The sequence below is a fragment of the Phacochoerus africanus genome, chromosome 3 (assembly GCF_016906955.1).
Source record: "Phacochoerus africanus isolate WHEZ1 chromosome 3, ROS_Pafr_v1, whole genome shotgun sequence".
NCBI lineage: Eukaryota > Metazoa > Chordata > Mammalia > Artiodactyla > Suidae > Phacochoerus > Phacochoerus africanus.
In genome coordinates, this window is record NC_062546.1 from 52,653,185 (window position 1) to 52,681,174 (window position 27,990).

Here is a 27,990-nt window from a genome sequence, read left to right on the forward strand (position 1 = left end):
TTTACTACAAGTTGATGTATTATAAAGGTCACACAAACTGCTACTATCTTGGACAATGTTCAGAAGCCACACAGGTACTGTAGGAATTCCCAGGAAGAGTATTTGCATTAGAAGTTAAGGGAAGCAATACACCTGCAGCCCAGTCCTGCCTTCACAGACTGTGGTGTCAGTGTAGTGGGTGACTTAAAAATAAACGTCAAGGATGAGGCTACACCCCACAATGCAGCTATTTAGGGTTATCATACACCTACTTGATATGGGCCTGGGTGCTATCACGGAGAAGGTGACAGAAAGCAGCACCCAGCAGTATTCTCTCGGGCAGGGAGTATTCATCATCTCAGCAGCTGCACTTCATTTCATGTGATGTAATGTTCTCGCTGTGTGATACATCCTCTCAGTGAGAAAACTGTGGCCATTGGTACTATTACTTTTTTCTAGGAGTTTTATTGAATTATTCCCTTTAGACTAACAGTGTCACCCCAGTAGGCTTGGTTTTAATAAAGAAAAGGTTTTTAAAATACAATGGATCATAAGAGACTACTACAATTATACCAATCAAACGGACAACCTAGAAGAAATGAACAAATACCTCACAATGTACACTCTCCCAAGCCTGAACTAGGAAGAAATAGAAAATATGAACAGATCAGTTACCAGTAATGAAATCGAATCAGTAATAAAACAAGTCCTAACAGACAAAACTTCAGGACCAAATGGCTTCACAGGTAAATTCTTCCAAACATTTAGTGAAGAGTTAACACCTGTCCTTTGCAAACTATTCCAAAAAATTGCAGAGGACAGCATGCTTCTAAACTCATTCTATGAGGCCAACATCACCCTAATACCAGAACCAGACACAAATACCACAAAAAAAGAAAATTATAGGCCAGTATCACTAATGAAGATAGATGCAAAAACCTTCAAAGTATTAGCAAACCAAACCCAGCAATACGTTAAAAGGATCATACACCATGATCAAGTGAGATTTATCCCACAGATGCAAATCAGTCAGTGTGATACACCACATTAACAAATTGAAGAATAAAAAAATCTTCTCAGTAGGTGCAGAAAAAGCTTTTGACATGCATTTATGAAAAGAACTCTCCAGAAAGTAGATACAGTGGGCAAAACAATCTTTAAGAAGAAAAACAACTGGAAGCATCACACTGCCTGACTTTATACTACAAAGTTTCAGTCATCAAAAACAGTCTGGTACTGGCACAAAACCGGACACAGAGATCAAAGGAACAGAATAAAGAGCCCAGAAAAAACTTAAGCAATTGTGGTCAGTTAATCTATGACAAAGGAGGCAAAAATATACAATGGGGAAATGACAGTCTCTTCAATAAATGGTGCTGGGAAAACTATACAGCTAATGCAAAAGAATGAAGTTAGACAAACTTTCTTCTTTCTTTCTTTCTTTTTTTTTTGCTTTTTAGGGCCACACCTGCGGCATATGGAGTTTCCCAGGCTAGGGGTCGAATTGGAGCTGCAGCTGCCGGCCAACACCACAGCCACAGCCACAGCCACACCTGATGTGAGCTGTGTTTTCGACTTATACCACAGCTCACGGCAACACCAGATCCTTAACCCACTGAGTGAAGGCCAGGGACCAAACCCACATCCTCATGGGTACTAGCCGGATTCATTTGCACTGTGCCACAATGGGAATTCCCAGACAACTTTCTTAAGCCACATACAAAAATAAGCTCAAATGGATTAAAGACCTAAATGTAAGCCCTGAAACCATAGCACTCCTAGAAGTAAACGTCAGAAGAACGCTCTTTGACATAAATTGCAGCAATTTTTAAAAAATCTATTTCCTAAAGCAAAGGAAACAAAAGCAAAAATGAATAAATGGGACCTAGTTAAATTTAAAGCTTTTGCACAGTGAAGGAAACCATTGACGAAATGAAAAGACAACCTACTGAATGGGAGAAAATACTTGGAAATGACATGACCGATAAGGAGTTAATATCCAAAATATATAAACAGCTCATACAACTCAACATCAAAAAACAACCTGATTAAATAATGAGCAGAAGACCTGAATCAACATTTTTCAAAAGAAGACATGCAGATGGCCATCAGACACATGAGAAGGCCCGACATTGTTAATCATTAGAGAAATGCAAATTAAAGCCTCAATAAGATATCACCTCATGCTTGTCAGAATGGGATGTCTACAAGTAGCAAATGTTGGCAAGGAATTTGAGAGTAGGCAGCCATTGCATACTGTTGGAGGGAGTGTAAATTGGTGTCATCACTGTGGAAAACGGTATGGAGGTTTCTCAAAAAACTAAAGATGGAACTACCATATGATCCAACAATTCCACTCCTGGGTGTATATCCAAAGGAAACAAAAACATTAATTCAAAAAAATATATGTTCAAGGAGTTCCCATTGTGACTCAGTGGGTTAAGAACCTGACATAGTGTCCATGAGGTTGAAGGTTTGGTCCCTGGTCTGGTTCAGTGGGTTAAAGTTCCATTATTACCTCAAGCTGTGATGTAGGCCTGCAGCTGCAGCTCCAATTTGATCTCTGGCCTGTGAACTTCCATATGCCGCAGAATGCAGGGGTTAAAAAGAGAAGAAAAGAAAAAAACCGAAAAAGATATATGTTCAGGAGTTTCCACCATGGCACAGTAGGTTAAGAATCAGACTGCAGTGGTTCAGGTTGCTGTGAAAGCATGGGTTTGATCCCCAGTCTGGCACAGAAGGTTAAAAGGATCCAGTGTTCTCTCAGCTGTAGCTTGGAGTCAGTCCCTTGCCTGGGAACTTTCATGTGCCCTGGATGCAGCAAAAAAAAAAAAAAAAAAAAAAGTTCATAGCAGCTTTACTTATAATAGCCAAGATATGGAAGAAGTATCTATCAGTTGATGAATGGATAAAGAAGATGTAATGTGTTCACACACACACACAATGAAATAACATTTAGCCAAAAAAAGAATAAAATTTTGCTATTTGCAATATCAGTGCACTTGGAGGGTATATATGCTTAGTTAAAATAAGTCATATAAAGACAAATACTGTATAACTTACATAACGGAATCTAAAAAGTAAAACAGGAGTCCCCACTGTGGCGCAGCAGAAATGAATCCGACTAGTAACCATCCCTGGCCTCACTCAGTGGGTTAAGAATCCGGCATTGCTATGAGCTGTGGTATAGGTCGAAGACATGGCTTGGATCCTTGGTTGCTGTGGCTGTGGTGTAGACTGGCAGCTGTAGCCATGATTCAACCCCTAGCCTGGGAACCTCCATATGCTGTGGGGGGCAGCCCTAAAAAGACAAAACAAAAACAAAACAAAACTAGTGATATAACAAAAAAAAAGAAACAGACTCACAGATGCAGAGAACAAACTTACCCGAGGGAAGAGGGGAGGATCAATATAGAGATAGGAGATTAAGAGGAACAAATATAAGCTAAAAGGATAAATTGTATAGCACAGGGAATATAGCCAGTATTTTAATGTAACTATAAATGGAGTATAACCTTTAAAATTTTTGACTTACTGTGTTGTACACCAGCTATACCTCAGTATGGGAAAAAAGGAAAAATAAGAGCCTTTAAAAATGTTTTCAGTAGATCATGTGCTTGCTTCTACTTTACTATTTTTTGTATATTAAGTTCCACTGAAGCTTTTTAACAAATCATCAATAAAATGCCATACATCTTGCTATTCCAAGTAAATAGCATAAACTCGCAATATACCAGATAAGACTTGGCAGCAGTTTTGTCAGAGATTCCATTTCTTCTGATGTTTTCTTAAACAACTTGCTTACTACTAGAACTTTAAAACTTTAGAGCTTCTCTTATAGACCGTAGGAAATAACCTGCATTTTATTTTCAACTCTCTGAGACCTAAAAGTTGAATTAGATGCTTTTAAAGTTGGCATTTATCACCATAACCTAAAAAGTCACTAGTTCTTTTCCCCTACCCTCCTCCCTCCCCTCTTCCTCTTTACCCTTTCTTCTCCCTTCTCCTTCCCTCCATCTCTCTTTTACTTTCTTTCTTAATATTTTAAAAGTTCAGGATTTTGTTTAGGTTTCTTAGATTCACATTTGTAGGGCATATATATATATATATATATATTTATTTATTTATAGTATTTAGCCCTCAAAATGAACCTTCTGTATCTTCATGTTTTAACAAGTTAAAATTGTTCATTGAGAATTTATTTTTTAATTGAAGTATAGTTGACTTACAGTATTGTGTTAGTTTCAGGTTAACAGCAAAATGATTCAGTTTATATGTGTATATATCTTTTTTATATTATTTTCTATGGGTTCTTAAAAGATATTGATAGTTCCCTCTTATACAGTAAGTCCTTATTGCTTATCTATTTTATGTATAGTAGTTTACATCTGTTAATCCCATATTCCTGATTTATTCCTTTGGTAACCATAAATTTGTTTTCTATGTTTGTGAGTCTGTTTCTATTTTGTATCTAGATTCATTTGTATTACTTTTTTGGATTCCATATATAAGTAATACCACAAAATATTTTTTTTCTCTGTCCAAATTATGTCATTTAGTATAATCTCTGGGTTCATTCATGTTGCTGCAAATGGCAATATTTCATTTCTTTTTTCTGACTGAGTAATACTCCATTATATGTATATATGTGTGTGTATATATGTACTGTATCTTTTTAAACCAGTCATTTTGATGGGTACTTGGGTTGTTTCTGTGTCTTGGCTATTGTGAATAGTGCTGCTAAGAACATTGAGGTGCATGTATCTTTTCAAAGAGTCTTCATCTTTTCTGGGTGTAGCTCATTGACAATTTAGAACCGGTAATGAAAGGTAAATAGTAGAGTAGTTGGGAGAGAAGGATGCCATTGATAACATTTATGTAGGGAGACCCTCCTTCTTTTACCTTTCTTTTCTTTGTTTCTTTTTCTCTCTTTGGCTGCACCTGTGGAAGATGGAAGTTCCTGGGCCGGAGATCCAACCTACTCCACAGCAGCAAACCAAACCACTGCAGTGACAATACCAGATCCTTAACCTGCTATGCCACAGGAAACTCCCTTCTGCCTTTCTTTTAAGAAGAAATTATTCAGGGAATTCCCTTGTGGCTCAGTGGGTTAAGAATCCAGTGTTGAAACTACAGTGGCTGTAGCACAGACAGTTTCAATCAATCCCTGGCACAGGTTCAGTCCCTGTCCCAGGAATTTTCACGTTCTTTGGGTGTGGGCAAAAGGATTTTATTTATTTATTTATTTATTTATTTATTTATTTGGGGGGGGGTCTTTTTGCTATTTCTTGGGCCGCTCCCGTGGCATATGGAGGTTCCCAGGCTAGGGGTCGAATCGGAGCTGTAGCTGCCAGCCTATGCCAGAGCCACAGCAACATGCGATCTGAGCCACATCTGCAACCTACACCAACCTAATGCCGGATTGTTAACCCACTGAGCAAGGCCAGGGATCGAACCCACAACCTCATGGTTCCTAGTCGGATTCGTTAACCACTGCACCACGACGGGAACTCCAAGAATTTTTTTTTAAAAGAAGAAATCATTCAAAATTCAGGTATTCAGGAAGACAGGCTGGCAGTTGTGGGGCACCTTTGAGACTCAGTAAATACATTCAGTGTCCGTGTTAGATGATGAAGTTTACAACTGGGGCTGTTTCATTCTGAGGTTTTTAAATTTCTGGTGGTAAAGAAGGAAAAAGCTATTTCTCCTGCTGCCGTTCCTTCTCTGGGTAGTTTGAGACAACATGCAAAGGAAATAAGCAGTGTAGCCTAGGAAACCTTTCTTTTCCATGCTCTTGGCTCCTGCTTCTTTTATTTCTGGTGTCAGGCATTATTTGTTTTACTCAGTACTTTATTCTGGAATGACTTTTGTACTAATGATCTAGTGTCAGGTTGTTTGGGTTTGGCTAATAGTAGATATTTTTGAAAATAGTGTTACATATTGTAAACATTTAGAAATACTATACCACAACAGTTCCTTGGAGCTTTTAGTGTGCCATTTGAATGGCAGTTTTAAAAATAAGATGTGGGATTGTAGAGAAGGAATTAATATACATTGTGAATCCCCAAGGAAGAAGGAAGAAGAATCACATGCCTTTTCCCACCTTATTTGAGCATGAGATACTTGGTGCATACAGAACTAGTGTTCCATAAATACACTTGGGGAAGGCTTTAGCTGAATATTAGATGTTTTCAGATAAATTATAATTATGCTTCAAAAGCTGCTTCTGAACTAGAACTTGAAAAAATAGCTATCTGTGGTCTTCACACTTTAACAAATCAGACATTTTTGTGTGTTAATCTACTTTTTCTTTAATTTAGATTAATCTTCTTAAAGCATAGCTATCCAAACTGATAGCAACTAAATTAATGAAGCAATTTTTAAGAAAAATTCCCTTCACTTTTAGTACTTACTTATGTGAAGGAAGTTTCAGTGTTTTATTTGGATTATATTTTTTGTCATCATTTCTTTCAGTATTTTTATGTATGAAGTTTTAATGTTAGTATCATATCTTAGGTTACCAAGGCATGACCAGTTTTAGACACATTCAGGCTGCAGGGACACCTCTGTGCTGAGGCTACATGGGATGTGTATTTTATAATAGAGAGCCATGGGGTCATCTCAGTTCAGGCTAAAATAATTTTATTTATTTTTTTGGGGGGTCTTTTTGCTATTTATTGGGCCACTCCCGCGGCATATGGAGGTTCCCAGGCTAGGGGTCTAATCAGAGCTGTAGCCACCAGCCTACACCAGAGCCACAGCAACGCGGGATCCAAGCCGCGTCTGCAACCTACACCCCAGCTCATGGCAGCACCGGATCGTTAACCCACCGAGCAAGGGCAGGGACCGAACCCGCAACCTCATGGTTCCTAGCCGGATTCGTTAACCACTGCGCCACGACGGGAACTCCAGGCTAAAATAATTTTAAAAAGCCACTGGTTTTTAGTTAGTTTATGTTCCTTCCATTACATTATGTACTTATCAGATCACTTAACTTTATTGCCTAGCTCCTCATGAAAGAACATTATAAGAAGTCCTGTTAAACTAGTGCTAAAATAGCAAAAACTATTGAATAAATATAAATTACATAAATATAACAGAGAATATCTAAATGAATAATTTGAAATTTTATTTCACTTGTTGAAAAATAAACTTTTGAGTTGTAGGGCTTAATGTGATATTTAACCAGAGTGAAAGCCAAAATTTCAGGGGCGGAAAGAAGGAGGTAGTATAATATGTCCTAACTTGAAAAAAAACATTCGCTATTGTAATTTTATACTTAAAAGTATATAGAAAATATGCTTTTATAATACCCACTATATGTCCATTTTACTCAGCACTCTATACCTAGTGTGCCCAACACAGGGCCTGACACACAGTAAGTATTCAATAGATATTCATTTTCTGAAATTATTGAGTAAATGGTCAAATAAAGGAGGAAAGTATATGACTTAACAAAATCTTCATATTGGTGTGTTGTCAAGGTAGAGTTTGTTTTCTACTTATTAGAGATATCAAGGAGGAGAGAAGCTGAGATTTTTCATGTCTGTCAGTGGGTGATTTGAAAAGGCTGGAAAGGGAGTTCCTGTCATGTCTAAGCAGAAGCGAATCTGAGTGGCATCCATGAGGATGCAGGTTCAATCCCAAGCCTCACTCAGTGGGTTAAGGATCTGGCGTTGCTGTGAGCTGTGGTGTAGGTCACAGACGCAGCTCGGATCTGGCATTGCTATGGGTGTAGTGTAGGCAGGCAGCTACAGCTCTCATTGGACCTCTAGCCTGGGAACCTCCATGGATGGGGCCCTAAAAGCCAAAAGAAAAAAAAATTAAAAAAGATGGATAGTTAGTTTAACAGGAAGAGCACTGGACTAGGTGTCTTGATTTCTCACCCCTGCCCTCCTGGCATTAATTTGTTGGATATTGTTATTCATATTACTTTAATCTTTTTTTGTTTTTCCTTTCTTTCATTTGATTAATGAGGATTGTGATACGTTCCCTGCCTTTTTACCTAGGTATTAATGAGAATCAATAAAGAATATGTTCCCCATAGTTCTGTGGTGGCTCTGAGGGTTAAGGATCTGGCATTGTCACTGCTATGGCACAGGTTCATTCCCTGGCATGGGAGCTTTCACACACTACAGGAGCGACCACCAAAAAATAATAATACTAATAACTGTGAAGTTTAAAGTCTTATAAAATCTAAAGCCCTCTTGTGTAATTTTTTACAGACTGCCTAAATTGTATCTCTGTGAATTCTGTCTAAAATATATGAAAAGTAGAACCATCCTGCAGCAGCACATGAAGAAATGTGGCTGGTTCCACCCTCCTGCTAATGAGATCTACAGAAAGAGTGATATTTCTGTTTTTGAGGTAAAGTAGAAAGTGTTTAATACTTGTCTTCCTGTCCGTTTCAAATACAGCACCCACCTGTACTTTATCTAATTGTGCAACTGAATTTGGGGGGGAAATGTTATTTACTGTTTTTCGCTCACTCTTGAGTAATTTCAGCTGTATGAGAAGCAGAATTGGGCCAATCTAAGTGCTACGAAGTTCACAGGATTGATCTCTGAATAAATTATTCTGTATTTCATTTGAGTCACAGATATCAATTGTAATATAGCTTATGTACCACTAAGAAGGAAAAAGTACTGCTAGTTATGATTTGTAAGACTCCACTTGATTATTAAATACCAACAGAATTTACTGACATTTAGATGTGATAATATTGTGTCTTAGAATCTATGAAATAGGGCACTTAAGTGAAAAGATTTCTACCGCTCTGTACAAAGGAATATTTCATGGAGGTATATGTAATAGCTGTAGTAAATCTTCTTATGTTTTCGTTGTGATTGTATGACCTCTGCAATGTCTGTGTTGTTAACAATGGTTTTTAAGTTCTTGATCCTCAGTTCTGTGGTCTGATTGCCAAGTATTAATTGAGTACCTGCCATGTGCTCAGGCTGGTTAGTTACTGTGCTGTTGGAATTTCAAATGGTCAGGGCCTCCTCCACCTCTCACTTTCTTGATTCTCCCTCAGCCTTTATTTTAGTGACGAGTAGAGGAGCCCTTCACCCTGTGGGGAGGGAAATTGTGTTATAGTATTGTGTACAGTACTGCTTCAGTATACCCAGGATCAAATTGCTTCCCCACTGAAGCATATATTGGTGTATACTTTATATGAAGTAATGTGAAATTGCTTAAATTGTTGAAGTTTCAGCCTTGAAATGTCTTTTGGGTCTGATGTGAGTAATCATTGGCATTTTAATGTAAGAGCAGGCTCCAGCAACACCAAGAGTACAGGGGTGTCAGGAGCAGTATAGCCTGTTGCTCCTGATCTTGGCCAACCTGAGTCCAGGAAATATTTCATTTACCAGGTTGCTGCCTAGGGAACCTGCTTGGTGCTTTTGAGAACAGTTACTAATCCCTCAAGTAGCTTTATCTGGGGGGGACATTTCATCATGGCAGTTGGGCTACATTGCTTCTAGCTGCTGGCACAGATTCAACTGTAGTATATACCTCATTTTACTTAACAGATGTATTTTAGAAGAGATTGCATTTAGACTTTTGGCTGAATTAAATACTTGCAAAAATACATCAGATCATCTTGCCATCTGAAGGATTCCTATAGTCAATTCTATTATAAAAGCAGAAAGTGGCATCACCTTCTCATTGAGCCTCTCTGGCTTTGCTGAGGTACTGTTTGATATATTCAGTTGTCTTAAAGTGGCAGTACTGTCTTCAGCCATTTCAAGAGATGGCTTATGAGTCTCTGTGTTCTGAGAGCTGGCGGCTCTGCTAGGCTGGACTATGGATACTCTCAGGTGCTGGTAACCAATGCGTGTTATTCTAGGACTCGAGACTCTGCTGACCGTTTTGTCTCTTTCTATTCCTCTAGGTTGATGGGAATGTGAGTACCATTTATTGTCAGAACCTGTGTCTCTTGGCAAAGTTGTTTCTTGACCACAAAACACTCTATTATGACGTGGAGCCATTTCTTTTTTATGTACTAACACAGAATGATGTCAAGGGCTGCCACCTTGTTGGGTACTTTTCTAAAGTAAGTATATCAGCTTAAACTGAATTTTTATGGAAATCTGAAACAGTGTTTGCTGGTTCTTACTAGAAGACACTTCAGGATGTAGCACATTCTGGGTGCCGTCAAGCTTTTGGGGAAAGGAAAATCGAAGGAGCACTGAGAAACTTATGAGGTGCCAGCCAGTGCCTAGTAACGTTCAACAGACTGCTCTCCTGGGAGCATAAACCGCTGCTTATACTCCAGAGGGAATACCTTAAAGTGACTTATATTCCCATGGCAATAACAGATAGAACTTGTGAGATAAACAAAGTCATTACCTTTCTGAGTTTGTTCTCGGTTTAAATCTTCCTAATTTGAATTTTAGGCATAGAGATTAAGAATGTCTAAGAAGTCATTTTTATTAAAGGATATTTTTTCTCCCTCCTTTAATTTTACATTCTCTTGGGGAGAAAAAAAAAATTCTTTTGTAGTCAAACACCGTAAGAGATGGGCTTTTATTTAAGCAAGCCCATCGTAAAATCTAAGTGTGTAAAATAGTTAAGTGAATAGTCCTAGCTTTAGATGAGTTCTGTTTGTAAGCTATTTCAGTGGTTAAAAATAACTTAAAATATTTTGCTTGATTTATAAAAAACGTATTTGTACCCACCCTGTGTAGCAACACAGTAGGAAATAAAAGCAACTTAGAAATTGTTGATAAATCTTCCTGCTTCTTGGTGCCATATTGATGCACCACGTGTAGCTTTGCAGATAGGTTGGGCTTCAGATTCCTCTGCTCATCTTAGGCATTGACATTCTGTTTTTGAGTTGCAGATGGTGTTGGGTAGTGTTGTTTTATTTTATATTTTTATTCTCTTGAGATGGTTGCTTTGTGGGTAATGGCAGTTCACATTTGTGACCTAACATTGTCCTGTCTTCTCCCAGAGGAGTATTTTTTCCTTGATGTGCATTGCTATTCCCAAAGGACCAGGGCTCTGGTTTTGACTGTTAGTCTTTGTCTCTTAAAAATTAGCATTAGTGTTCAGTCTTACCAGCCTGTTGTTTTAAAACTTGCCTTCTATTTTCTCCACCAGGAAAAGCACTGCCAACAGAAATATAACGTTTCCTGTATAATGATTCTTCCCCAGTACCAACGCAAGGGCTATGGCAGGTTTCTCATCGATTTCAGTAAGGATTATAGTAACATAATTGCTCATTGTCATACTGCTGAATAGGACTTTATAGCCTAAGGCCAGGAGCATGTTTTTACTTTTGGTTAGACATGAAATATTTTAAAATAGCTAATGTTGGATATGAGCTTCTGTGTAATCTATAAGCAGATATCTTTAATTTGTAACTGTTAATTTACAATGGAATGTAGTTTTACTTTATGCAGTAATTCTGTCCCACAGCAATATTAAAAACATGTATAACCTACTTAAATAGTACGAATAAAGACATACAGCACCTGCCCTGTTTTTGTTATCCAGTGTTAGAAAATGTATGCATCATTTTTTAGTTACAGGCTCTACCTTGTGGTTAAAATTTGCAGTGCGCCTTTTTTAAAAAAGTAGAAGCCAATGATGGAGTAAATAATCTGAGTTAAAAATTGAAAATAGTTTTAAAAAGATCATTGTGGAACTTGTATTTTGTTTTATACATTGATAATCTTATTTAGAGAAGTAGATGTATGCTTGGAGTAAATTGATTATTAAGTATTGGTATTCGAAGGCATATTTTCCCTCAGATAATTGCTAAATATAATAATATTTAAAGGAATACATTCAGAAGAATAATTCAAGCTAAGGATTTTGATTCAGGCAGTTCTTGTAAATATCAGAATTAACTAGTGTTAATTCTCATGTGGACCAGTGAAGCTTATTCTGCTTTTCTGCCTGGCCATAGACTGTATTCCTGGCCATATTTTATTGCAAATATGTTCTATTGCCTTTTTTCTTTTTTTCCCTCCTAGGATTCTTTAGGATTAACCTAAAAACTGAAAGCATTCTTTTGTATTGTGCAGTTCATATACAGCTGTTGCCATCTAGTGGTCCACATAAAATTTGCAAGGGTGGTTTTTCCCCTTTGTATATTAAATAAAAAGCATTATCATCATGATCTTATCATTGTGGCCTATTAATATGAAGTCCCAATATTTTTTTGTCATGGAGGTTCCCAGGCTAGAGGTCCAATTGGAGCTGCAGCTGCTGGCCTACACCACAGCTCATGGCAATGCTGGATCCTTAATCCACTGAGTGAGGCCATGGATTGAACCTGTCTCCTCATGGATGCCAGTTAGATTCGTTTCTGCTGTGCCATGATGGGAACTCCTGAAATCCTAATTTTTAACAGTTGGAATTTTTTTGGCCCCACCCACAGCATGCAGAAGTTCCCGGGCCAGAGACCAAACCCATACCACAGGTGCTACAATGCTGGATCCTTAACCTGCTGCATCACCCACAGGAATTTCCACCAGTTTGGATATTTTAATGATGTTATTTGTATTAACTTTAGACAAAGTAATACTAACTTAATGTTCAATGTATACAAACTATGTAATCTTCCTACAAATTTATTTTCAAGTGATTTTGCAATTTTGTTCTTTTTCTTGAAGGAATTTACCTTTGAAATTATAGCCTAGAATACTTGGATTGATTGTGGAAGAAGTTCTTATTTTTGTAAACTACTCTCTTATAGGCTTTCTGACGTATTTGTGATTTGGGGGTTTCTTTAGGTTATTTGTTATCAAAGCGTGAAGGCCAAGCAGGGTCTCCAGAGAAACCATTATCCGATCTAGGTCGTCTTTCCTACATGGCTTATTGGAAAAGTGTAATATTGGAGTGCCTTTATCACCAAAATGACAAGCAAATCAGCATTAAGAAGCTAAGTAAGCTGACTGGAATCTGCCCTCAAGACATTACTTCCACACTCCACCACCTGCGGATGCTGGACTTTCGGAGTGACCAGTGAGTATCACATCCATTTGCATACCTTCCAAATATTAGATGGAGCTTTTTGGATCCAGCAGCTAAATTACCAATGAAGGAGCATAAACTAGTATAAATGGTGTACTTCGTGATCCTAAGCCATCATATTCCTTTCTGTGTTTTATACTATTGACCGTATATATTTTTAAAATGTTTTTTTCTTCTTCCTTCTAACTTTTGGACCTAAGCTACTGAATCTCTTATTTTTACTTTATTTATTGGGAGTTCTTTCACAGTACAGGAAGTAATAACTATAGAGACCATGTCAGGTAAAATACACCGGTGGTTAATTTCCATACAAATGAGACAAAATGGAATATAGATCAAAGGAAAGGTAGGTTCCCCTTTTCTAGTGCGGTTCAGAAAAGGTCACAAAGGAAAAGAGGCATCTGGGCTAGGAGAGTAAAAGAGTATAGGAGAGTAAAAGAGTATAGGAGAGAAGCAGAAGTTTCAGGGGTGGGAAACTTCAGGGCGGGAAACTGAGTGGCCAAAACAGCCTCAGCTATTGCGCTGGTGGAGTGTGAAGTGTGTCCAGCTTGGGGTTTCTGTGCTCCTCAGTGGCGGCGTCTCCTAGGCATGCTTTCTGTGAAACATTTGTCCTCATCTCCAGGGCTTCCTGGGGGTAGGGCCATAGTTGTCATTTAGTACTCCTTGTGCATCGTTGATCGCTATAAACTTTTCTCTGGTTTCAGATTTGTGATTATCCGCCGGGAAAAACTTATCCAGGATCACATGGCAAAGCTTCAGCTGAATCTGCGGCCCGTGGACGTAGATCCAGAATGTTTGCGCTGGACACCTGTCATAGTCTCCAACTCTGTCGTCTCAGAGGAGGAAGAGGAGGAGGAGGAGGAGGAGGAACAGGAGGAACCTCAGAGCCAGGAGGGGGAGCTGGAGCCGAGTGTAAGGGCACGAGTGGTCCCTGGTGATGATAGAGGAGCACTCTTGTGGTTTTCATAAGTATTTGTGATGTACATAAACTGCCATCTTAAACCAGCACAGTGAACTCACATTAGAATTCCCAAGTCTATTTCAGTGATAGGAATCTCAGGAAGATTGGATTTTGTTTACTTATTTGTATATTTTTAAGCCTTATATCATTAGGAAACCTTCAAATTTGTTATAATGTATTACTTATGAGTAAATATTTCTCATCCAAGTGCCAATAAGCAGCTATATTTGAAGCTGTATAGTAATTGAAGAATCTGAATTGAATCTAAATCTGACCACTGTTTAAAATAAAATGAAGGTACGTTTTCCTTAGAACATTAAGCAAATAATGTGAACACATGCATGTTTTCTAATAGAGCACTAAATAGTTCAGTGGGTACCCAAATGTTTTTAGCCATTAAAGGGTTAATGAGGCACTGTACTACATTGCATCGTTTTCAGTATTTTTCTTCATGTGATGCATACTTTTCTGTGTTCTTTTTTTTAAAGCAGTGCTTTCATCCTTTAAAAATCTGTGACCTCCTTTGATAAACATGCCTCCGTTTAATGTAATTTAATTTTCAAAATAAAATTAAATATTCAGAATAAAATAAATCAAAATATTTACAGAAATTTTCTTTCATTTTTTTGAACAACCCCTTTCTCTAGTCCGTGCCCCGGAGTCCATCCCCTCTCTGTTTATAAATTTTTGTTTCTGAGAAATTTCACAGACTCTCATTTAACACTTCTTGGATTATAAGGGCGATAACGTTCACTTTGTTTACTGAGGACGGTACTGCGTAGTGGTCAGGAGTACTAGCTCGTGGTCAGGGTATCTGCCTTCATACCCCAGCTTCTTCTTTTGCTGTTGCATGACTTGAGACAAGTCACTTAACTTTTTTGTGCCTCAGTTATAAACTCATTTGTAAAATGGGGATATAATAGTACTTCATGTAAGTGTTGTGAAAGTTCAGTGAATAACCATAAAGCATTTAAAACAGTGCCTAACATGTAAGAGGTATTTACGTTAGCTCTTAAATCATTGATAACCTTTTTTAAAGCTCTGTTTTCTTATCAATATTTAAAAGGCCAGAATAGGAAATTCTTTTTAATGATTTTTATTTTTTCCATTATAGTTGGTTTACAGTGTTCAGTCAGTTTTCTACTGTAGAGCGAAATAGATACATAGATGTATACACGTTCTTTTTCTCACATTATCCTCCATCATGTTCCATCACAAGTGACTAATTGTTCCCTGTGCTATACAGTAGAATCTCATTGCTTATCCACTCTAAATGCAATAATTTGCATCTGTAAACCTCAAGCTCCCAGTAGAATAGGAAATATAATCAAATGAGACTGAAAATTAACCAGCATGGTTTTATTTTCTAAAATCAGGTGGTGGGGAAGTCTGCATCTTGTGAGAACAAAGAACAAGATTCTTACTCTTCAGTAGAAAGTGAAAAGAAACCAGAAGTTACAGCCCCAGCCAGTTCTACACGTTTGAACAAACAAGTCCTTCCCCGTGACAGTCTTCCTGCCAATAATCAGCCACCTCGGAGAGGCCGCTGGGGGAGGAGAAACAGAAAAACCCAGGAACACTTTGGAGATAAGGATTCCAAACTACTCTTGGAAGAGGCATCAGCTCCTCAGGAACAATATGGCGACTGTGAGGAAAAATCAGAAACATCCCAGGAACAGTACATGGAGGGGGAGGAGCAGTCAGTGGCCTCGCAGGAGCAGCCAAGCCAGGATGGGAAGCCGGATGCTCCCAAGAGAAGACCCAGCGAGGGGCTTGAGCTCTGGCGAGGACCCCTGAAGAAGAGCCCTGAGCCTCTGAAGTGTGGGCTGCCAGAAGGCCATGACCGGTTGCCCCGGCACTTCGGCGAGGGGCGCTACGGGGATGCGGATGGGGCCCGGGCCCTGATGCGGGAATGCAGCGAGAGCAGTGAGGAGGAGGAGCCTGAGAGCCCTCGGTCTAGCTCCCCACCAGTCCTCACCAAGCCCACGCTGAAGCGGAAGGTGAGCCCCCTTCCCACCCTGGAGCTCCTTGAGCTCTCAGAGTCAGCACAGGGATTCTGAGTGTGTTGGCCTTTCAGCCTCAGGCCTCAGGGTAGCTTCTGTAGCTTGTGATCTTCCCATTGAGCCTTTGAAATGGGCACTGACTTCTCTGGGTTCACGGGAATTCACTCAGAAGTCATCACCTCACTTAAGGCCAACAAACTGTTTTCAGCTTGCTGGTATGATTTCATGTTATGACTTTTTAGGGATTTTAAAAGTATGTACAGCTGAGAAATGTTTCATCTTCACCTAGAAGAGGAGAGGAAGATATTACAAGTGGAACAGAAAGTGGGCGTATTGGTGCCCTGTGTTGGGAGCTCAGAGCCTTTCTTCTCACTTGGGCATTACTCTCTCCTCCCATCCCTCTCTCTCGTCTTCACTCCTCCTGTGGTTTGACTTTGTTTTAAAAGTATTTTCTGGAGTTCTCGTTGTGGCACTTTGGAAATGAATCAGACTAGGAACCACGAGGTTGCAGGTTTAATCCATGGCCTCGCTCAGATAGTTAAGAATCTGGCGTCGTGGTGAGCTGTGGTGTAGGTTGCAGACTCGGCCCCAATCCTGCATTGCTGTGGCTGTGGCATAGGCTGGCAGCTGTAGCTCCGATTGGACCCCTAGCCTGGGAACTTCCATATGCTGCAGGTGCAGCCCTAAAGAAAAAAAGTAAAAGTATTTTCTAAACTATATCGCATCATCTTGCAAAGTCTGAATAATGATCAGATTATTAATAAATGTGCATTTATAATAACAAATTCTATTAAACTGTGTACCAGAAGTATCCCAGGATGTGGAGTGAACTTTAAACATTGCTACAGGTCAGCAGACTGAAGTGGGACAGCTTTCATCTAAAGCAATGAAATCATTCTTTTTTTTTTTTTTTTTGTCTTTTTGCCATCTCTTGGGCTGCTCCCGCTCCCGCGGCATATGGAGGTTCCCAGGGTCCAATCGGAGCTTTTGCCACAGCAACGCCAGACCTGAGCTCAGTCTGCGACCTAAACCACAGCTCACGGCAACGCCAGATCCTTAACCCACTGAGCAAGGCCAGGGATTGAAGCTGCGTCCTCATGAATACTAGTCAGATTCGTTTCCACTGAGCCACAATGAGAAATGCCCTAAAAAAAAAGTTTTCCATTTTAGAACAGTTTCAGATTTATAGATTTATTGCAGGGAAAGTACAAAAAGTCCCTATGTTCCCCACACCCATTTTCCCCTATTATTAGCCCTTTACCTTGGTATGGTACATTTGTCACAGATAGTGAACCAACGCTGATACATTATTAACTAGAATTCATACTTTATTCAGATTTCCTCAGTTTTCCCCAGTGTTCTCCTTCTGCCTCAGGATCCCATCCAGCACAGCCCATTACATTTAGTCGTCATGTCTCTTTAAGCCCCTCTTGTCTATGACAGTTTCTGGCACTCCTTGGTTTTGATGGCCTTGGCAGTTTTGAGTACTAGCCGGATCTTAGAAGGGGTGATGTGTTTTGCAAAGAAGACCACAGAGGTGAAGTGCTGTTCTCATCGCAGCATAAAAGCCATCAGTATTCACCGATATACCCAGTACAAGGGGATTTGCCATCAGTGTGCCCTCTCACTGTTATGTTAACCTCACTTATCTGGCTCTGGTTGTTTGTCAGCTTCCTCCACTGTAGAGTTACTCCTTTTTTTCCACACCCTTTCCCGTACTGTACTCTTTGGAAAGAAGTTACTGCCCGCAGCTGCACTTGAGATGTGGGGAGTTATATTCTACTCCCTAAGAGCAGCATATCTGTATTAATTATTTAGAATGCTGCTTAAGAGATTTATCTGCTCTTCTTCATCTGTTTATTTATTCAGGCATTTATTTATATTAGTATGGACTCAGATATTTACTTTATACTTTGAGTTATAATCAAAGTTCTGCCACTTCATTTATTAATTTGTTGCTCAAATTATTCCAGATTCAGCCATTAGGAGCTTTTTCTGCTTTTGCTCAATATGCAAACCCTCATCATTGTGAAGTTGTTTTGTTTTGAGTACTTCCTTACATTTTTGTGCTACAAAATATTCCAGGAGTTCCCATCATGGTTCAGTGGTTAGCGAATCCAACTAGGAACCATGAGGTTGCGGGTTCGATCCCTGGCCTTGCTCAGTGGGTTAAGGATCTTGCGTGGCTATGGCTGTGGTGTAGACCAGTGGCTACAGCTCCGATTGGACCCCTAGCCTGGGAATCTCCAGTTGGTGCCTGTGCGGCCCTAGAAAAGGCAAAAAGACCAAAAAAAAAAAAAAAAAAAATTCCAGGTTCATGTTGTGTTCATCATGCCCCAATCCTATAATCAGACATTTCTTCAAAGAGTAGGGCCATGTTTAATCTAGTTTGAAAATTGTGTTCTCAACTAGAAGGACTACTAAATTTAAAGTAGAGAAAAATTCTACTATTCTTTATATAACTATGAATAATATATCTTTGCAATCTTAGGCTTATATTGTCTATTTATAAGATGAAATTATACTATTTCCCCATGTAAAAAGACAATAGGGAGTTCCTGTTGTGGCTCAGCAGGTTAAGAACTGGACATAGTGTCTGTGAGGATGCAGGTTCGATCCCTGGCCTCACTCAGTGGGTTAAGGATCCAGTGTTGCCACAAGCTGTGGCATAGATCTCCGATGTGGCTCAGATCCGGTGTTGGTGTAGCTGTGGCGTAGGCCTCAGCTGTACCCCTGGTTTGACCCCCTAGCCCAGGAATTTCCCAGGCCACAGGTTTGGTCTTTAAAAGAAAAAAAAAAAAAGAAAACAAAAAAACAGTATTATAATAGGCAGTGAGATCATGTATAAGATACTCAGACATGAAGTTTTGAAAAAATTCACTTGACTCGGAGTCAAGCTATTTTACAGCCATTTCTATACTGACTGGATATGACCTTAAAGCAGGTCCTATAACTTCTCTGGCCTCTCTAGAATGAGGTGATTGAAGTAGATCAGTTTTGGTGATGTGTTATCTAATATTATATGATTTAAGGTGTTAAATCAACCCTAGTACACAGTTGTGTCTAATGTGCCAAATCCCAATAACAGATTTATTTTACTTTTGAAATTCTCACCAATACCAAGGAAATCTGTACTGATTCTGTATTCCCACGCTGCTCTGTGACTCTTTGTGGATAGCTCCTGAAACAGTGTACAGCATTCCTAATGGTTCTGCTGACCTGCACGGTAGAGCAGTGAGACAAAGTGTTTTGTTTTGTTTTGTTTTGTTTTTCTTTTGTGGAAAGAGAATTTAAGGGACTAGGCTCTGTGTCATTTCAGTATTGAAATAAGCAGCTCCCTAGGGTGTTAAAATTAATGGAACTGTTAGTAATACCTGCTCTTTGGGTGTGCCTGTCTCTATTTTTTTACAAAGTTGTATTCAGTGATAATTTGTGTCTGTGATACTTTAGGTATAGTATCTTACTCTAGTATTTTGAAATAACATTCAAAATGTCTTTTGGCAAACAGCATCCTCATTTTATATGTGTTAATCCTATTAGGTTTAAAAGCTATTAATCGTGTTATTAGTGGAAATGATAGCGTTCATCACTGTCAATAAAATGCTTTCTTTCTCTTTTAAATAGAAACCAATTCTTCACCGAAGAAGGCGAGTCCGAAAGCGCAAACATCACAATAGCAGTGTGGTCACAGAGACCATTTCTGAGACCACAGAGGTCTTAGACGAGCCTTTTGAAGACTCTGACTCGGAAAGGCCGATGCCGAGGTTAGAACCCACATTTGAGATTGACGAGGAGGAAGAAGAGGATGAGAATGAGCTCTTTTCTAGAGGGTACTTCCGTCGCTTGTCCTCCCAAGATGTTCTCAGGTGTCGATCTGCTTCTAAGAGGAAGTCAAAAGATGAAGACGATGACGAAGAGTCAGACGATGTTGATGGTATGTTTCACAGACCTGTTGCTTATTGCAGTTCTCTTGCAACAGAAAGGGCTGAAGACAGACATGACCCACTGGGCATGTGCAGGACAGCTTGTAGCTTCTAAAGAGTTGTAGGAAGTGTATTCATTCTCATTTTCTTTTTCAGTTCTTTGTCCTTTTATAAAAATGCTTTTTCCTAGTTCCTCCTTCAACTTACAACCTTTTTTTGCCTCTGTAGAAAATATCTTGCTGTTAGGAAATTGTTCTTTTTTGCCTAATTTTCTCTCAGCCATTATCTGAATCATTTGTTAATGGGTAGATTAGATTTAGCATAAGGAAAATATCTAATTAATAACCCTTTCCTAGAATATGCAGTCTATAGACGCAGTGTGTTTTGCTAATTATGCATGCTGAATGCTTAAAAGAGGCACTCAGTAAATATTGTTAAATAAATAGGTGCTTAGAAGGTAGTTCTTAAATAAGGTCAGATACATGTCAGTTGGACTCACTTCAAATCTGTTCCTGAATTATATTTCTATTATGTCTTAGCTAGTAGTATAATAGATATTTATTAGTAAATTTCTAATGAAAGATAACTGTACCTAAAAATAAGTTAAATTTTATGGCATAGCTAAAAATCCAGTGATTAGCCTTGTCATTTCCTCTTTAGAGATTAAAAAATGAGCTCATATATGACTTGGGTCTCAAACTAGTCATTCGCACCCTAGCCTGAAGTTTTTGCCCCTGTGTCACGCTGCCTCTGTCAAACTGAGCTGCTTTGCTTTGCTTGGTACATAAATCTGTAGCTTTTATGTACCAACTAGTTGAGCTTTTATTCTCCTTTTAAAAATAAATTCAATTTCAAATCTAGCATTTTCTCCAGTCTTATATTTTTATGTACTTTTAATGTAGTGATAAGATGAATAAATTTTTTGCTTTATTCTGAATGATTTTCCAGAATTACATTTTGAGATATAGAACTAAAAATTGATATTGTAAAAAAAGTGGCACTTTATTAAAATTCTATCTTGGATCATTGCAGATGAAAATAATCTCTAAGTTCCTGTTGGACAAAGTTTTCTCTAAAGTAGCCATTTCCTTTGTTTTCAGGTTATTACTGCTAACTATACCTTTTAGTCCCACTGGTTCCCCCCTGCACCCCCCAAAATTCCATTCTTACGTTGGTGTTCTTCCCTTTAAAAAGTAATGGGAAATGTGAATGTACTTAATTCCACACCAAACTGTAGTATCTAAAAATGGTTAAAATGGTGAACTTTATATGCTTTGCATATATTCATTCATATATGAATATATATGATATTCCAGTTTTTAGAAATAGAAAAAATTAATGAGAAAATAATGCTGATATCAAATTTATTTCTGATAAACCATTGTCATTGGTACTTTAACTTTTGTTTCAGGTCAGTATTTGTCCAGGACTACATGCCTTGCAACTATTCCTGTACAAACACTTTGGTTGGGAAGTATTCATGTGGGATTGTTCAGTCGTGGCCTAGAATCATTGGCTTACGATATTACCTGAAATAATGATTTTGGTAGAAACTAAGAAACCCAGAGTAGTAATACAAATGGCGAACAGAAAAAAAAAAAAAAAAAAAAAGGCAACGAGCTGATTTGTAATTTAAACAGCAAAGACAGCTTGTCTAAAGTAGTTGTAAGGGAGTTCCCGCAGTGGTGCAGTGGGTTAAGAATCCAGCTGCAGGAGTTCCTGTGGTGGCACAGCAGTAACAAACCTAACTAGTATCCATGGGGACACAGGTTCAGTCCCTGGCCTTGCTCTGTGGGTTAAGGATCTGGCATTGTGGTGAGCTGTGGTGTAGGTTGCAGATGCAGCTTGGATCTGGCATTGCTGTGCCTGTGGTGTAGGATGGCGGCGACAGCTCCAATTCGACCCCAAGCCTGGGACCTTCCATATGCCGTGGGTACAGCCCTTAAAAAAAAAAAAAAGAATCCAACTGCAGTGGCAGGGGTTGCTGCAGCGGCATGCATTCAGTCCCCGGTGGCTCAGTGGGTTAAAGGATCCCGCAACAGCTGAGGCCTAGGTTGCAGCAGCTGCTCAGATTCTGTCCCTGGCCTGGGTACTTCCATATGCCCAGGGTGCAGCCATAAATAAATAAATACATGAAGTAGCTATAAGAACTGTTTAGTATATGCATCTTTATAAAGCTTATCTCCGTTTTCTAGATACGAAACTGAATCTTAGAGTAACTTCCCAAAGCTATACAGTTGGTAGTGATAAACTTGCACTGCCTTGAACTAGTTAGTGGGTAGGATTCTTTCATTGTTCTGTCAGTTCCATTATGTGACTTGAGAAGATCTCAGTAATTAGGTTTTTCCTGAGATTTTCTTAACCTGAAAATGAAGATAATCAGGAGTTTGGGATGATTACTCATTTCTCTTGTATGGGTTATCTCACAAGATCCTGTAATCTTTTTTTCTTTTTTTTCTTTTTTTTTTTAAATCCCTCCTGTGCAGACACTCCTATCCTAAAGCCAGTATCTCTATTGAGAAAATGTGATGTGAAGGATTCTCCTCTGGAGCCAGATACATCCACGCCCATGAAAAAGAAGAAGGGGTGGCCCAAAGGCAAGAGCCGCAAGCCAGTGCACTGGAAGAAGAGACCTGGTCGCAAGCCAGGACTGAAGTTGAGTCGGGAGATGGTGCCCGTGTCTGCTCAAGAATGCGTTGTTGAGCCTGTTGTCCCCCTTCCTAAACCTGGACGTAAATCCAAAATTCAAGAGAATGAAGAAACTGTTGAACCAAAAGACGACTTGCCTTTAACTGAGGAAAGGAAGGAAGAGGAGGAGCTGCCCGTGGAAGCAGAGGATGGCGAGGATGGGGAGGAGGAGGACACAGCCAGCAGTGGTGTCAGGGCGGGGTCTCCGGTGGACAGCAGCAGCCCCGAGGCAGAAGCCAAGGAACCCGAGGCAGGGGAGGAGGAGGAGAAGCCCCGGGTCCCCACAGAGCAGCGGCCGGTGGTGGAGGAGCCACGGGAGCTGGAGCGGCGTGAGCACGAGGAGGAGGAGGACGCAGCTGCTGAGACCAACCAGAGCGAAGACCACGATGCAGATGATGAAGATGATGGGCACCCGGAGTCCTCGAAGAAGGAGGAGCCAGAGGGGCAGCCAGCCCAGGAGGATGTCACAGAGGAGCCTGGCAGCCAGGGCTCTTTTTTAGATCCTAATGTACAGAGCAGTAGGGAGAACCCAAAGGAGAAAGATGACACAGAGCCGGAGTCAGAGGAGGAGCAGACGTCCCAGGAGGCGTCGGTGCTGTCAGAGCACATGCCAGGCTCTGAGGACGATCACGAGGAAGAGTCGCACTCGAAGGAGGAGCTGATGGAGTTGAAAGGGGAGGAAGAGATTGCTCACAGCGAGCTGGATCTGGAAACCGTGCAGGCCGTGCAGTCTCTGACCCAGGAGGAGAGCAGCGAGCACGAGGGGGCCTACCCCGACTGCGAGGAGACCCTGGCGGCCTGCCAGACCCTGCAGAGCTACACCCAGGCCGATGAGGACCCCCAGATGTCCCTGGTGGAAGACTGCCACGCCTCGGAGCACAACAGCCCGCTGTCTTCCGTCCAGTCCCACCCCAGTCAGTCGGTGCGCTCGGTCAGCAGCCCCAGCGTGCCCGCCCTGGAGAGCAGCTACACCCAGATCAGCCCTGAGCAGGGGTCCCTGTCCGCACCTTCCATGCAGAACATGGAGACCAGCCCCATGATGGACGTGCCTTCCGTATCTGACCACTCTCAGCAGGTGGTGGACAGCGGCTTCAGCGACCTGGGCAGCATCGAGAGTACCACGGAGAACTATGAGAACCCCAGCAGTTACGACTCCACGATGGGCGGCAGCATCTGTGGGAACAGCTCCTCCCAGAGCAGCTGTTCTTACGGCGGGCTGGCGTCCTCCAGCAGCCTCACCCAGAGCAGCTGCGTGGGCACGCAGCAGATGGCCGGCATGGGCGGGAGCTGCAGCCTCATGCCGCAGAGTGGCGTCCAGCCCGCCGCCAACTGCAGCATCAAGTCGCCCCAGAGCTGTGTGGTGGAGAGGCCCCCCAGCAACCAGCAGCCACCCCCTCCCCAGCCACCCCCACAGCCGCCGCCGCCCCCGCCAGCGCCACAGCCTCCGCCCCAGCCCCCGCCACCGCAGCCCCAGCAGCCCCCGCCCCCACCCCCACCCCAGCAGCAGCCCCCTCTGTCCCAGTGCAGCATGAACAACAGTTTCACTCCGGCACCCATGATCATGGAGATCCCAGAGTCCGGAAGTGCGGGGAACATCAGCATCTACGAGAGGATCCCGGGGGACTTCGGTGCTGGCAGCTACTCCCAGCCGTCGGCCACCTTCAGTCTCGCCAAGTTGCAGCAGCTGACTAACACCATTATGGACCCCCATGCCATGCCTTATAGCCATTCTCCTGCTGTGACTTCCTATGCAACCAGTGTTTCTCTGTCCAACACAGGATTGGCTCAGCTGGCTCCGTCTCACCCTTTAGCTGGGACTCCTCAAGCACAAGCCACCATGACGCCACCCCCGAACTTGGCCTCCACCACCATGAACCTCACGTCCCCTCTGCTGCAGTGCAACATGTCTGCCACCAACATCGGCATTCCCCACACTCAGAGGTTGCAAGGACAGATGCCAGTCAAGGGGCACATCTCCATACGCTCCAAGTCCGCGCCCCTGCCCTCCGCAGCGGCTCACCAGCAGCAGCTGTATGGCCGCAGCCCGCCCGCAGTTGCCATGCAGGCCGGCCCCCGTGCATTGGCCGTTCAGCGTGGTATGAACATGGGGGTTAACTTAATGCCAACCCCTGCCTATAATGTCAATTCCATGAATATGAACACCTTGAACGCCATGAACAGCTATCGAATGACACAGCCCATGATGAACAGCAGTTACCATAGTAACCCTGCCTACATGAACCAGACAGCACAGTATCCTATGCAGATGCAGATGGGGATGATGGGGAGCCAGGCCTATACCCAGCAGCCTATGCAGCCAAACCCTCATGGAAACATGATGTACACTGGCCCCTCCCATCACAGCTACATGAACGCTGCTGGCGTGCCCAAGCAGTCACTCAACGGACCTTACATGAGAAGATGAGCAAGGCGGACTTAGGGTGAAAAACTTAAATATATATAAATAAAGGAACCTTTTATACTGACAAACCAGAGAAAAATGGACCTTTTTTCCAGTTAAAATATTGCTGTAGATTTAGAGAAATTTTTCTTTGGTTTATTTTATTTTTTAGAAAATCTGGTCTTCTCTTTTTTGGGGGGTTTGTTTTGTTCTGGGTTTTGGTTTTCTTCACAATCTTGAACATTTTACAGTAGAACTCATCTAAAAATGGATTTGGGGAATAGGGGAAACATGCACAAAAATCTTTTCATAATTAAAAAAGAGCCTTACTTTCTTTACATACCACATGGACAGAATTTGTGTAAAAGCGAATTATCTTTATTTTATTTTAAGATGTATGTTTCCCCTCACTGTTTGCAGCTCCCAATGTTGTCATTTTTAAATGTTCTGTATACATCTCGAGGGTTAGCCAGACCCTTTCCTCCAAACCCAGCCTTTCATTCCCTACTTCATTCCAGCAGGAGGCACTTACGGGAGACTCGGACGGGGACATGGAGAACACCCAAGCTCCTTAAACTTATTATTATTGTTAATATTATTATTATTATTATTAATAAAGTGAGGCAGGAAAATGCTTCTCCTCTTAAAATCCCCTCCACTCCCTACACAAGCATAAACACACACACACACACACACACACACACCTCTTGAAACCTTTCCCCAAGAATGTTTCTTTGTAGATGGACTTCATTGAAATGTTTGTTTTTTCTTAAATGTAATATAATTTTTTTTTTTTACTACTCCCACTCAGCACTCAGAGACACAAAAACAATACTGTAAGTCTCAGTTAACGGCAGAATCTCAGAGGAAAGCTGTTTGCAATCCTAATCCAGTCTTGGAGGAATAGAAATGGTCAATTAACAATCAGAAAGAGGAAATTAACCTCTGTTGTTATTAACACCTGATGAATCAGCCATAACGCACACACTCCTCGCAGCCTCTTGTTTTCAGTATGTACTTCGAGATGCCAAGGGTCTTGATTCTTGAGCCTTCGACTCTGATGAAACTCGGCAGTCCCTAGTGATCAGCCTCTCATGTTCTCACGTAAAGCGTCGGTGGATGACGTCAGTGATCTGAGAAACACCTGAGTAACTTTTGACATTGTTCGCCTTGTGCTGCAAGGGATGACGCGGAGTATGTGTCTTAAGGGAGAGCGTGGTGTGAGTTTTATAGCTACTTACGTACCTCTAGTTTTCATTTGTCCTTTGAGGTCCCGAGTTCATCCCCTGTGAATCAGAGTGCGCCAGCCCTGCCCCTGTGAGGGGCTGAAGAGAAGAGGGATAAACCAACCACCAGCATAGTCGGGCAAATCTGGACAGCAGGGTTTTAGCAGGCTCCTATGTTGCACCCAACTTCATTCTCTTTTCTCTTGTGCAGCCAGTTCGCCCATTTTCTTCTTGTTACTTGCTCCAGGGATAGGTAAAAAAAAAAAAATTATATATATATATAAAAGTATATATATATACAATATGTTCCATCATTAGAAGATGGAAACTATTATACCACTTGGTATGTGCAGTCAAATATCCAAAAGGGGGGAAGTACTGCTTAAAGAAATACCTGTAAGCGTTAAACTCTCTCCTTTATTTGTACATTTTATATAGATAAATTTTTGAAGTACGAATTAGGCATTAAATTTTTTCAAATGCACAGGTTTGTTGGTTTTTTTTTATACACTTTAATTGACTTTCTCAATTAAGTGTGTTAGGTAGAGAAAGGCAGAATCCCACATCTTCCCGCTATCAATTCTGAGCATGTGCAAGGCTGTGTAGGACCCAGTTTCTCTGTATATACGATTCCAGTTCCCAGTCCGCTGTGTAGAATGTGCACTGTGCTGCCTCTGCCTACTCTTCGGCTCTGTCATTGCTTCCTGTTGGGGTGGGGGTGGGGGGGTCGGGAGGGAGGTGTATGGGGAGGAGGGGGGGGTCAAGGCAGAAGGAGAAGCTGTTGAAATGAGGGCCGTGAATTCAGTTTCTGTTGGTTTGCAATTGTGTTTGGTTTTGTTTCTTTAAAAAAAAAAAAAAAATTCAATCGGGCAGCTCCCTTTTCCACAAGCCTTTTTGTGACTTTAGAACTATTGTAGAGAAAATGTTCTTTTCTATATTATAAAAGAAATTATCCAACACAGTAATATTGGTACCTGTCATTTTTTCACTTCTGTTTAAAAAAAAATGTATTTTTAGCAAGATAACTTGGGTAATCTTCTAAAAAAGAAATTTAAAAACTCACTGTTAGTGACTTTGATGCCTTTTAAAATAAGAGCTTTTTCATTTCATTCCATCTTTAAAATTTTTTATCTTTGTTGTAGAATATTAAAAACTATTTTAAGAAAGATAAAAATTCTCTTTAAAGAGATCTCTAGAGTGTGTGAATAGAGCTCCAGATGCCTCTAAAAGCCGCATGTACAAATGAAGCTAAGTCTATTCCTGTCTGTTTATATTTGCTTTTCCTGTTTTGTAACCTCTTTGTACTTTGTTCATGGTGACTTGTAAGCTAAGGGGAAGGGGTGCCTAGATGCCTTTGTATTTCTCCATGTCACGCGCTCCTGGGCCAGCTGGTCTCCTTCCTCTCCTGTATGTAATATCACTTTTTTTTCCCCTTTCTAGCAAGTACTTTCAAAAGAACTCTGTACATTTTAACATAAAAAAAAAATAAATTATGTTGAGCCATTTTGGATGTCTGTCTTGCATGTGGAATTTTTCTTCCTTCCAAATATTTGAAACTCCCCAATTCTTTTTCTACACCAATTTCATGCTCCTCTTTATATGCCAAGTATAAGTTCTTGACCTTTGCTTTGAGATATCAGTTTTCATTCATAAATGTGTTTAAATGCCAAGAAAATAGATGGTTTTCTGTTTTGCCAAGAAAATGGTATTATAACCTCACTTTGGATTTTTTTTAGGGAAACCCATTTGAAAACTTAAAGGGATTGTAGTTCCTTCAGTCAGAGAAGGGAAATAAGAGTTGTAGCAACAAGTAGCTCCCAGGTTT

The 27,990-nt window shown here is 40.8% G+C and overlaps 1 protein-coding gene across 5 annotated transcripts in view; it reads left to right on the plus strand.

Moving 5' to 3' along the window:
- KAT6A (lysine acetyltransferase 6A) overlaps window positions 1-27,675 on the plus strand; it is a 107,943-nt gene extending 80,268 nt beyond the window's left edge. For all 5 annotated transcript variants that reach the window (XM_047771797.1, XM_047771800.1, XM_047771798.1 and 2 more), the window contains 8 exons: window positions 8,205-8,346; window positions 9,872-10,033; window positions 11,083-11,176; window positions 12,723-12,954; window positions 13,668-13,875; window positions 15,301-15,924; window positions 19,552-19,861; window positions 22,337-27,675. In XM_047771797.1, coding sequence (XP_047627753.1) covers window positions 8,205-8,346; window positions 9,872-10,033; window positions 11,083-11,176; window positions 12,723-12,954; window positions 13,668-13,875; window positions 15,301-15,924; window positions 19,552-19,861; window positions 22,337-24,963 — 4,399 coding nt within the window. In that variant the 3' untranslated portion in view covers window positions 24,964-27,675. The remainder of the gene's footprint in view (window positions 1-8,204; window positions 8,347-9,871; window positions 10,034-11,082; window positions 11,177-12,722; window positions 12,955-13,667; window positions 13,876-15,300; window positions 15,925-19,551; window positions 19,862-22,336) is intronic.
- The last annotated feature ends 315 nt before the right edge of the window (window positions 27,676-27,990 follow it).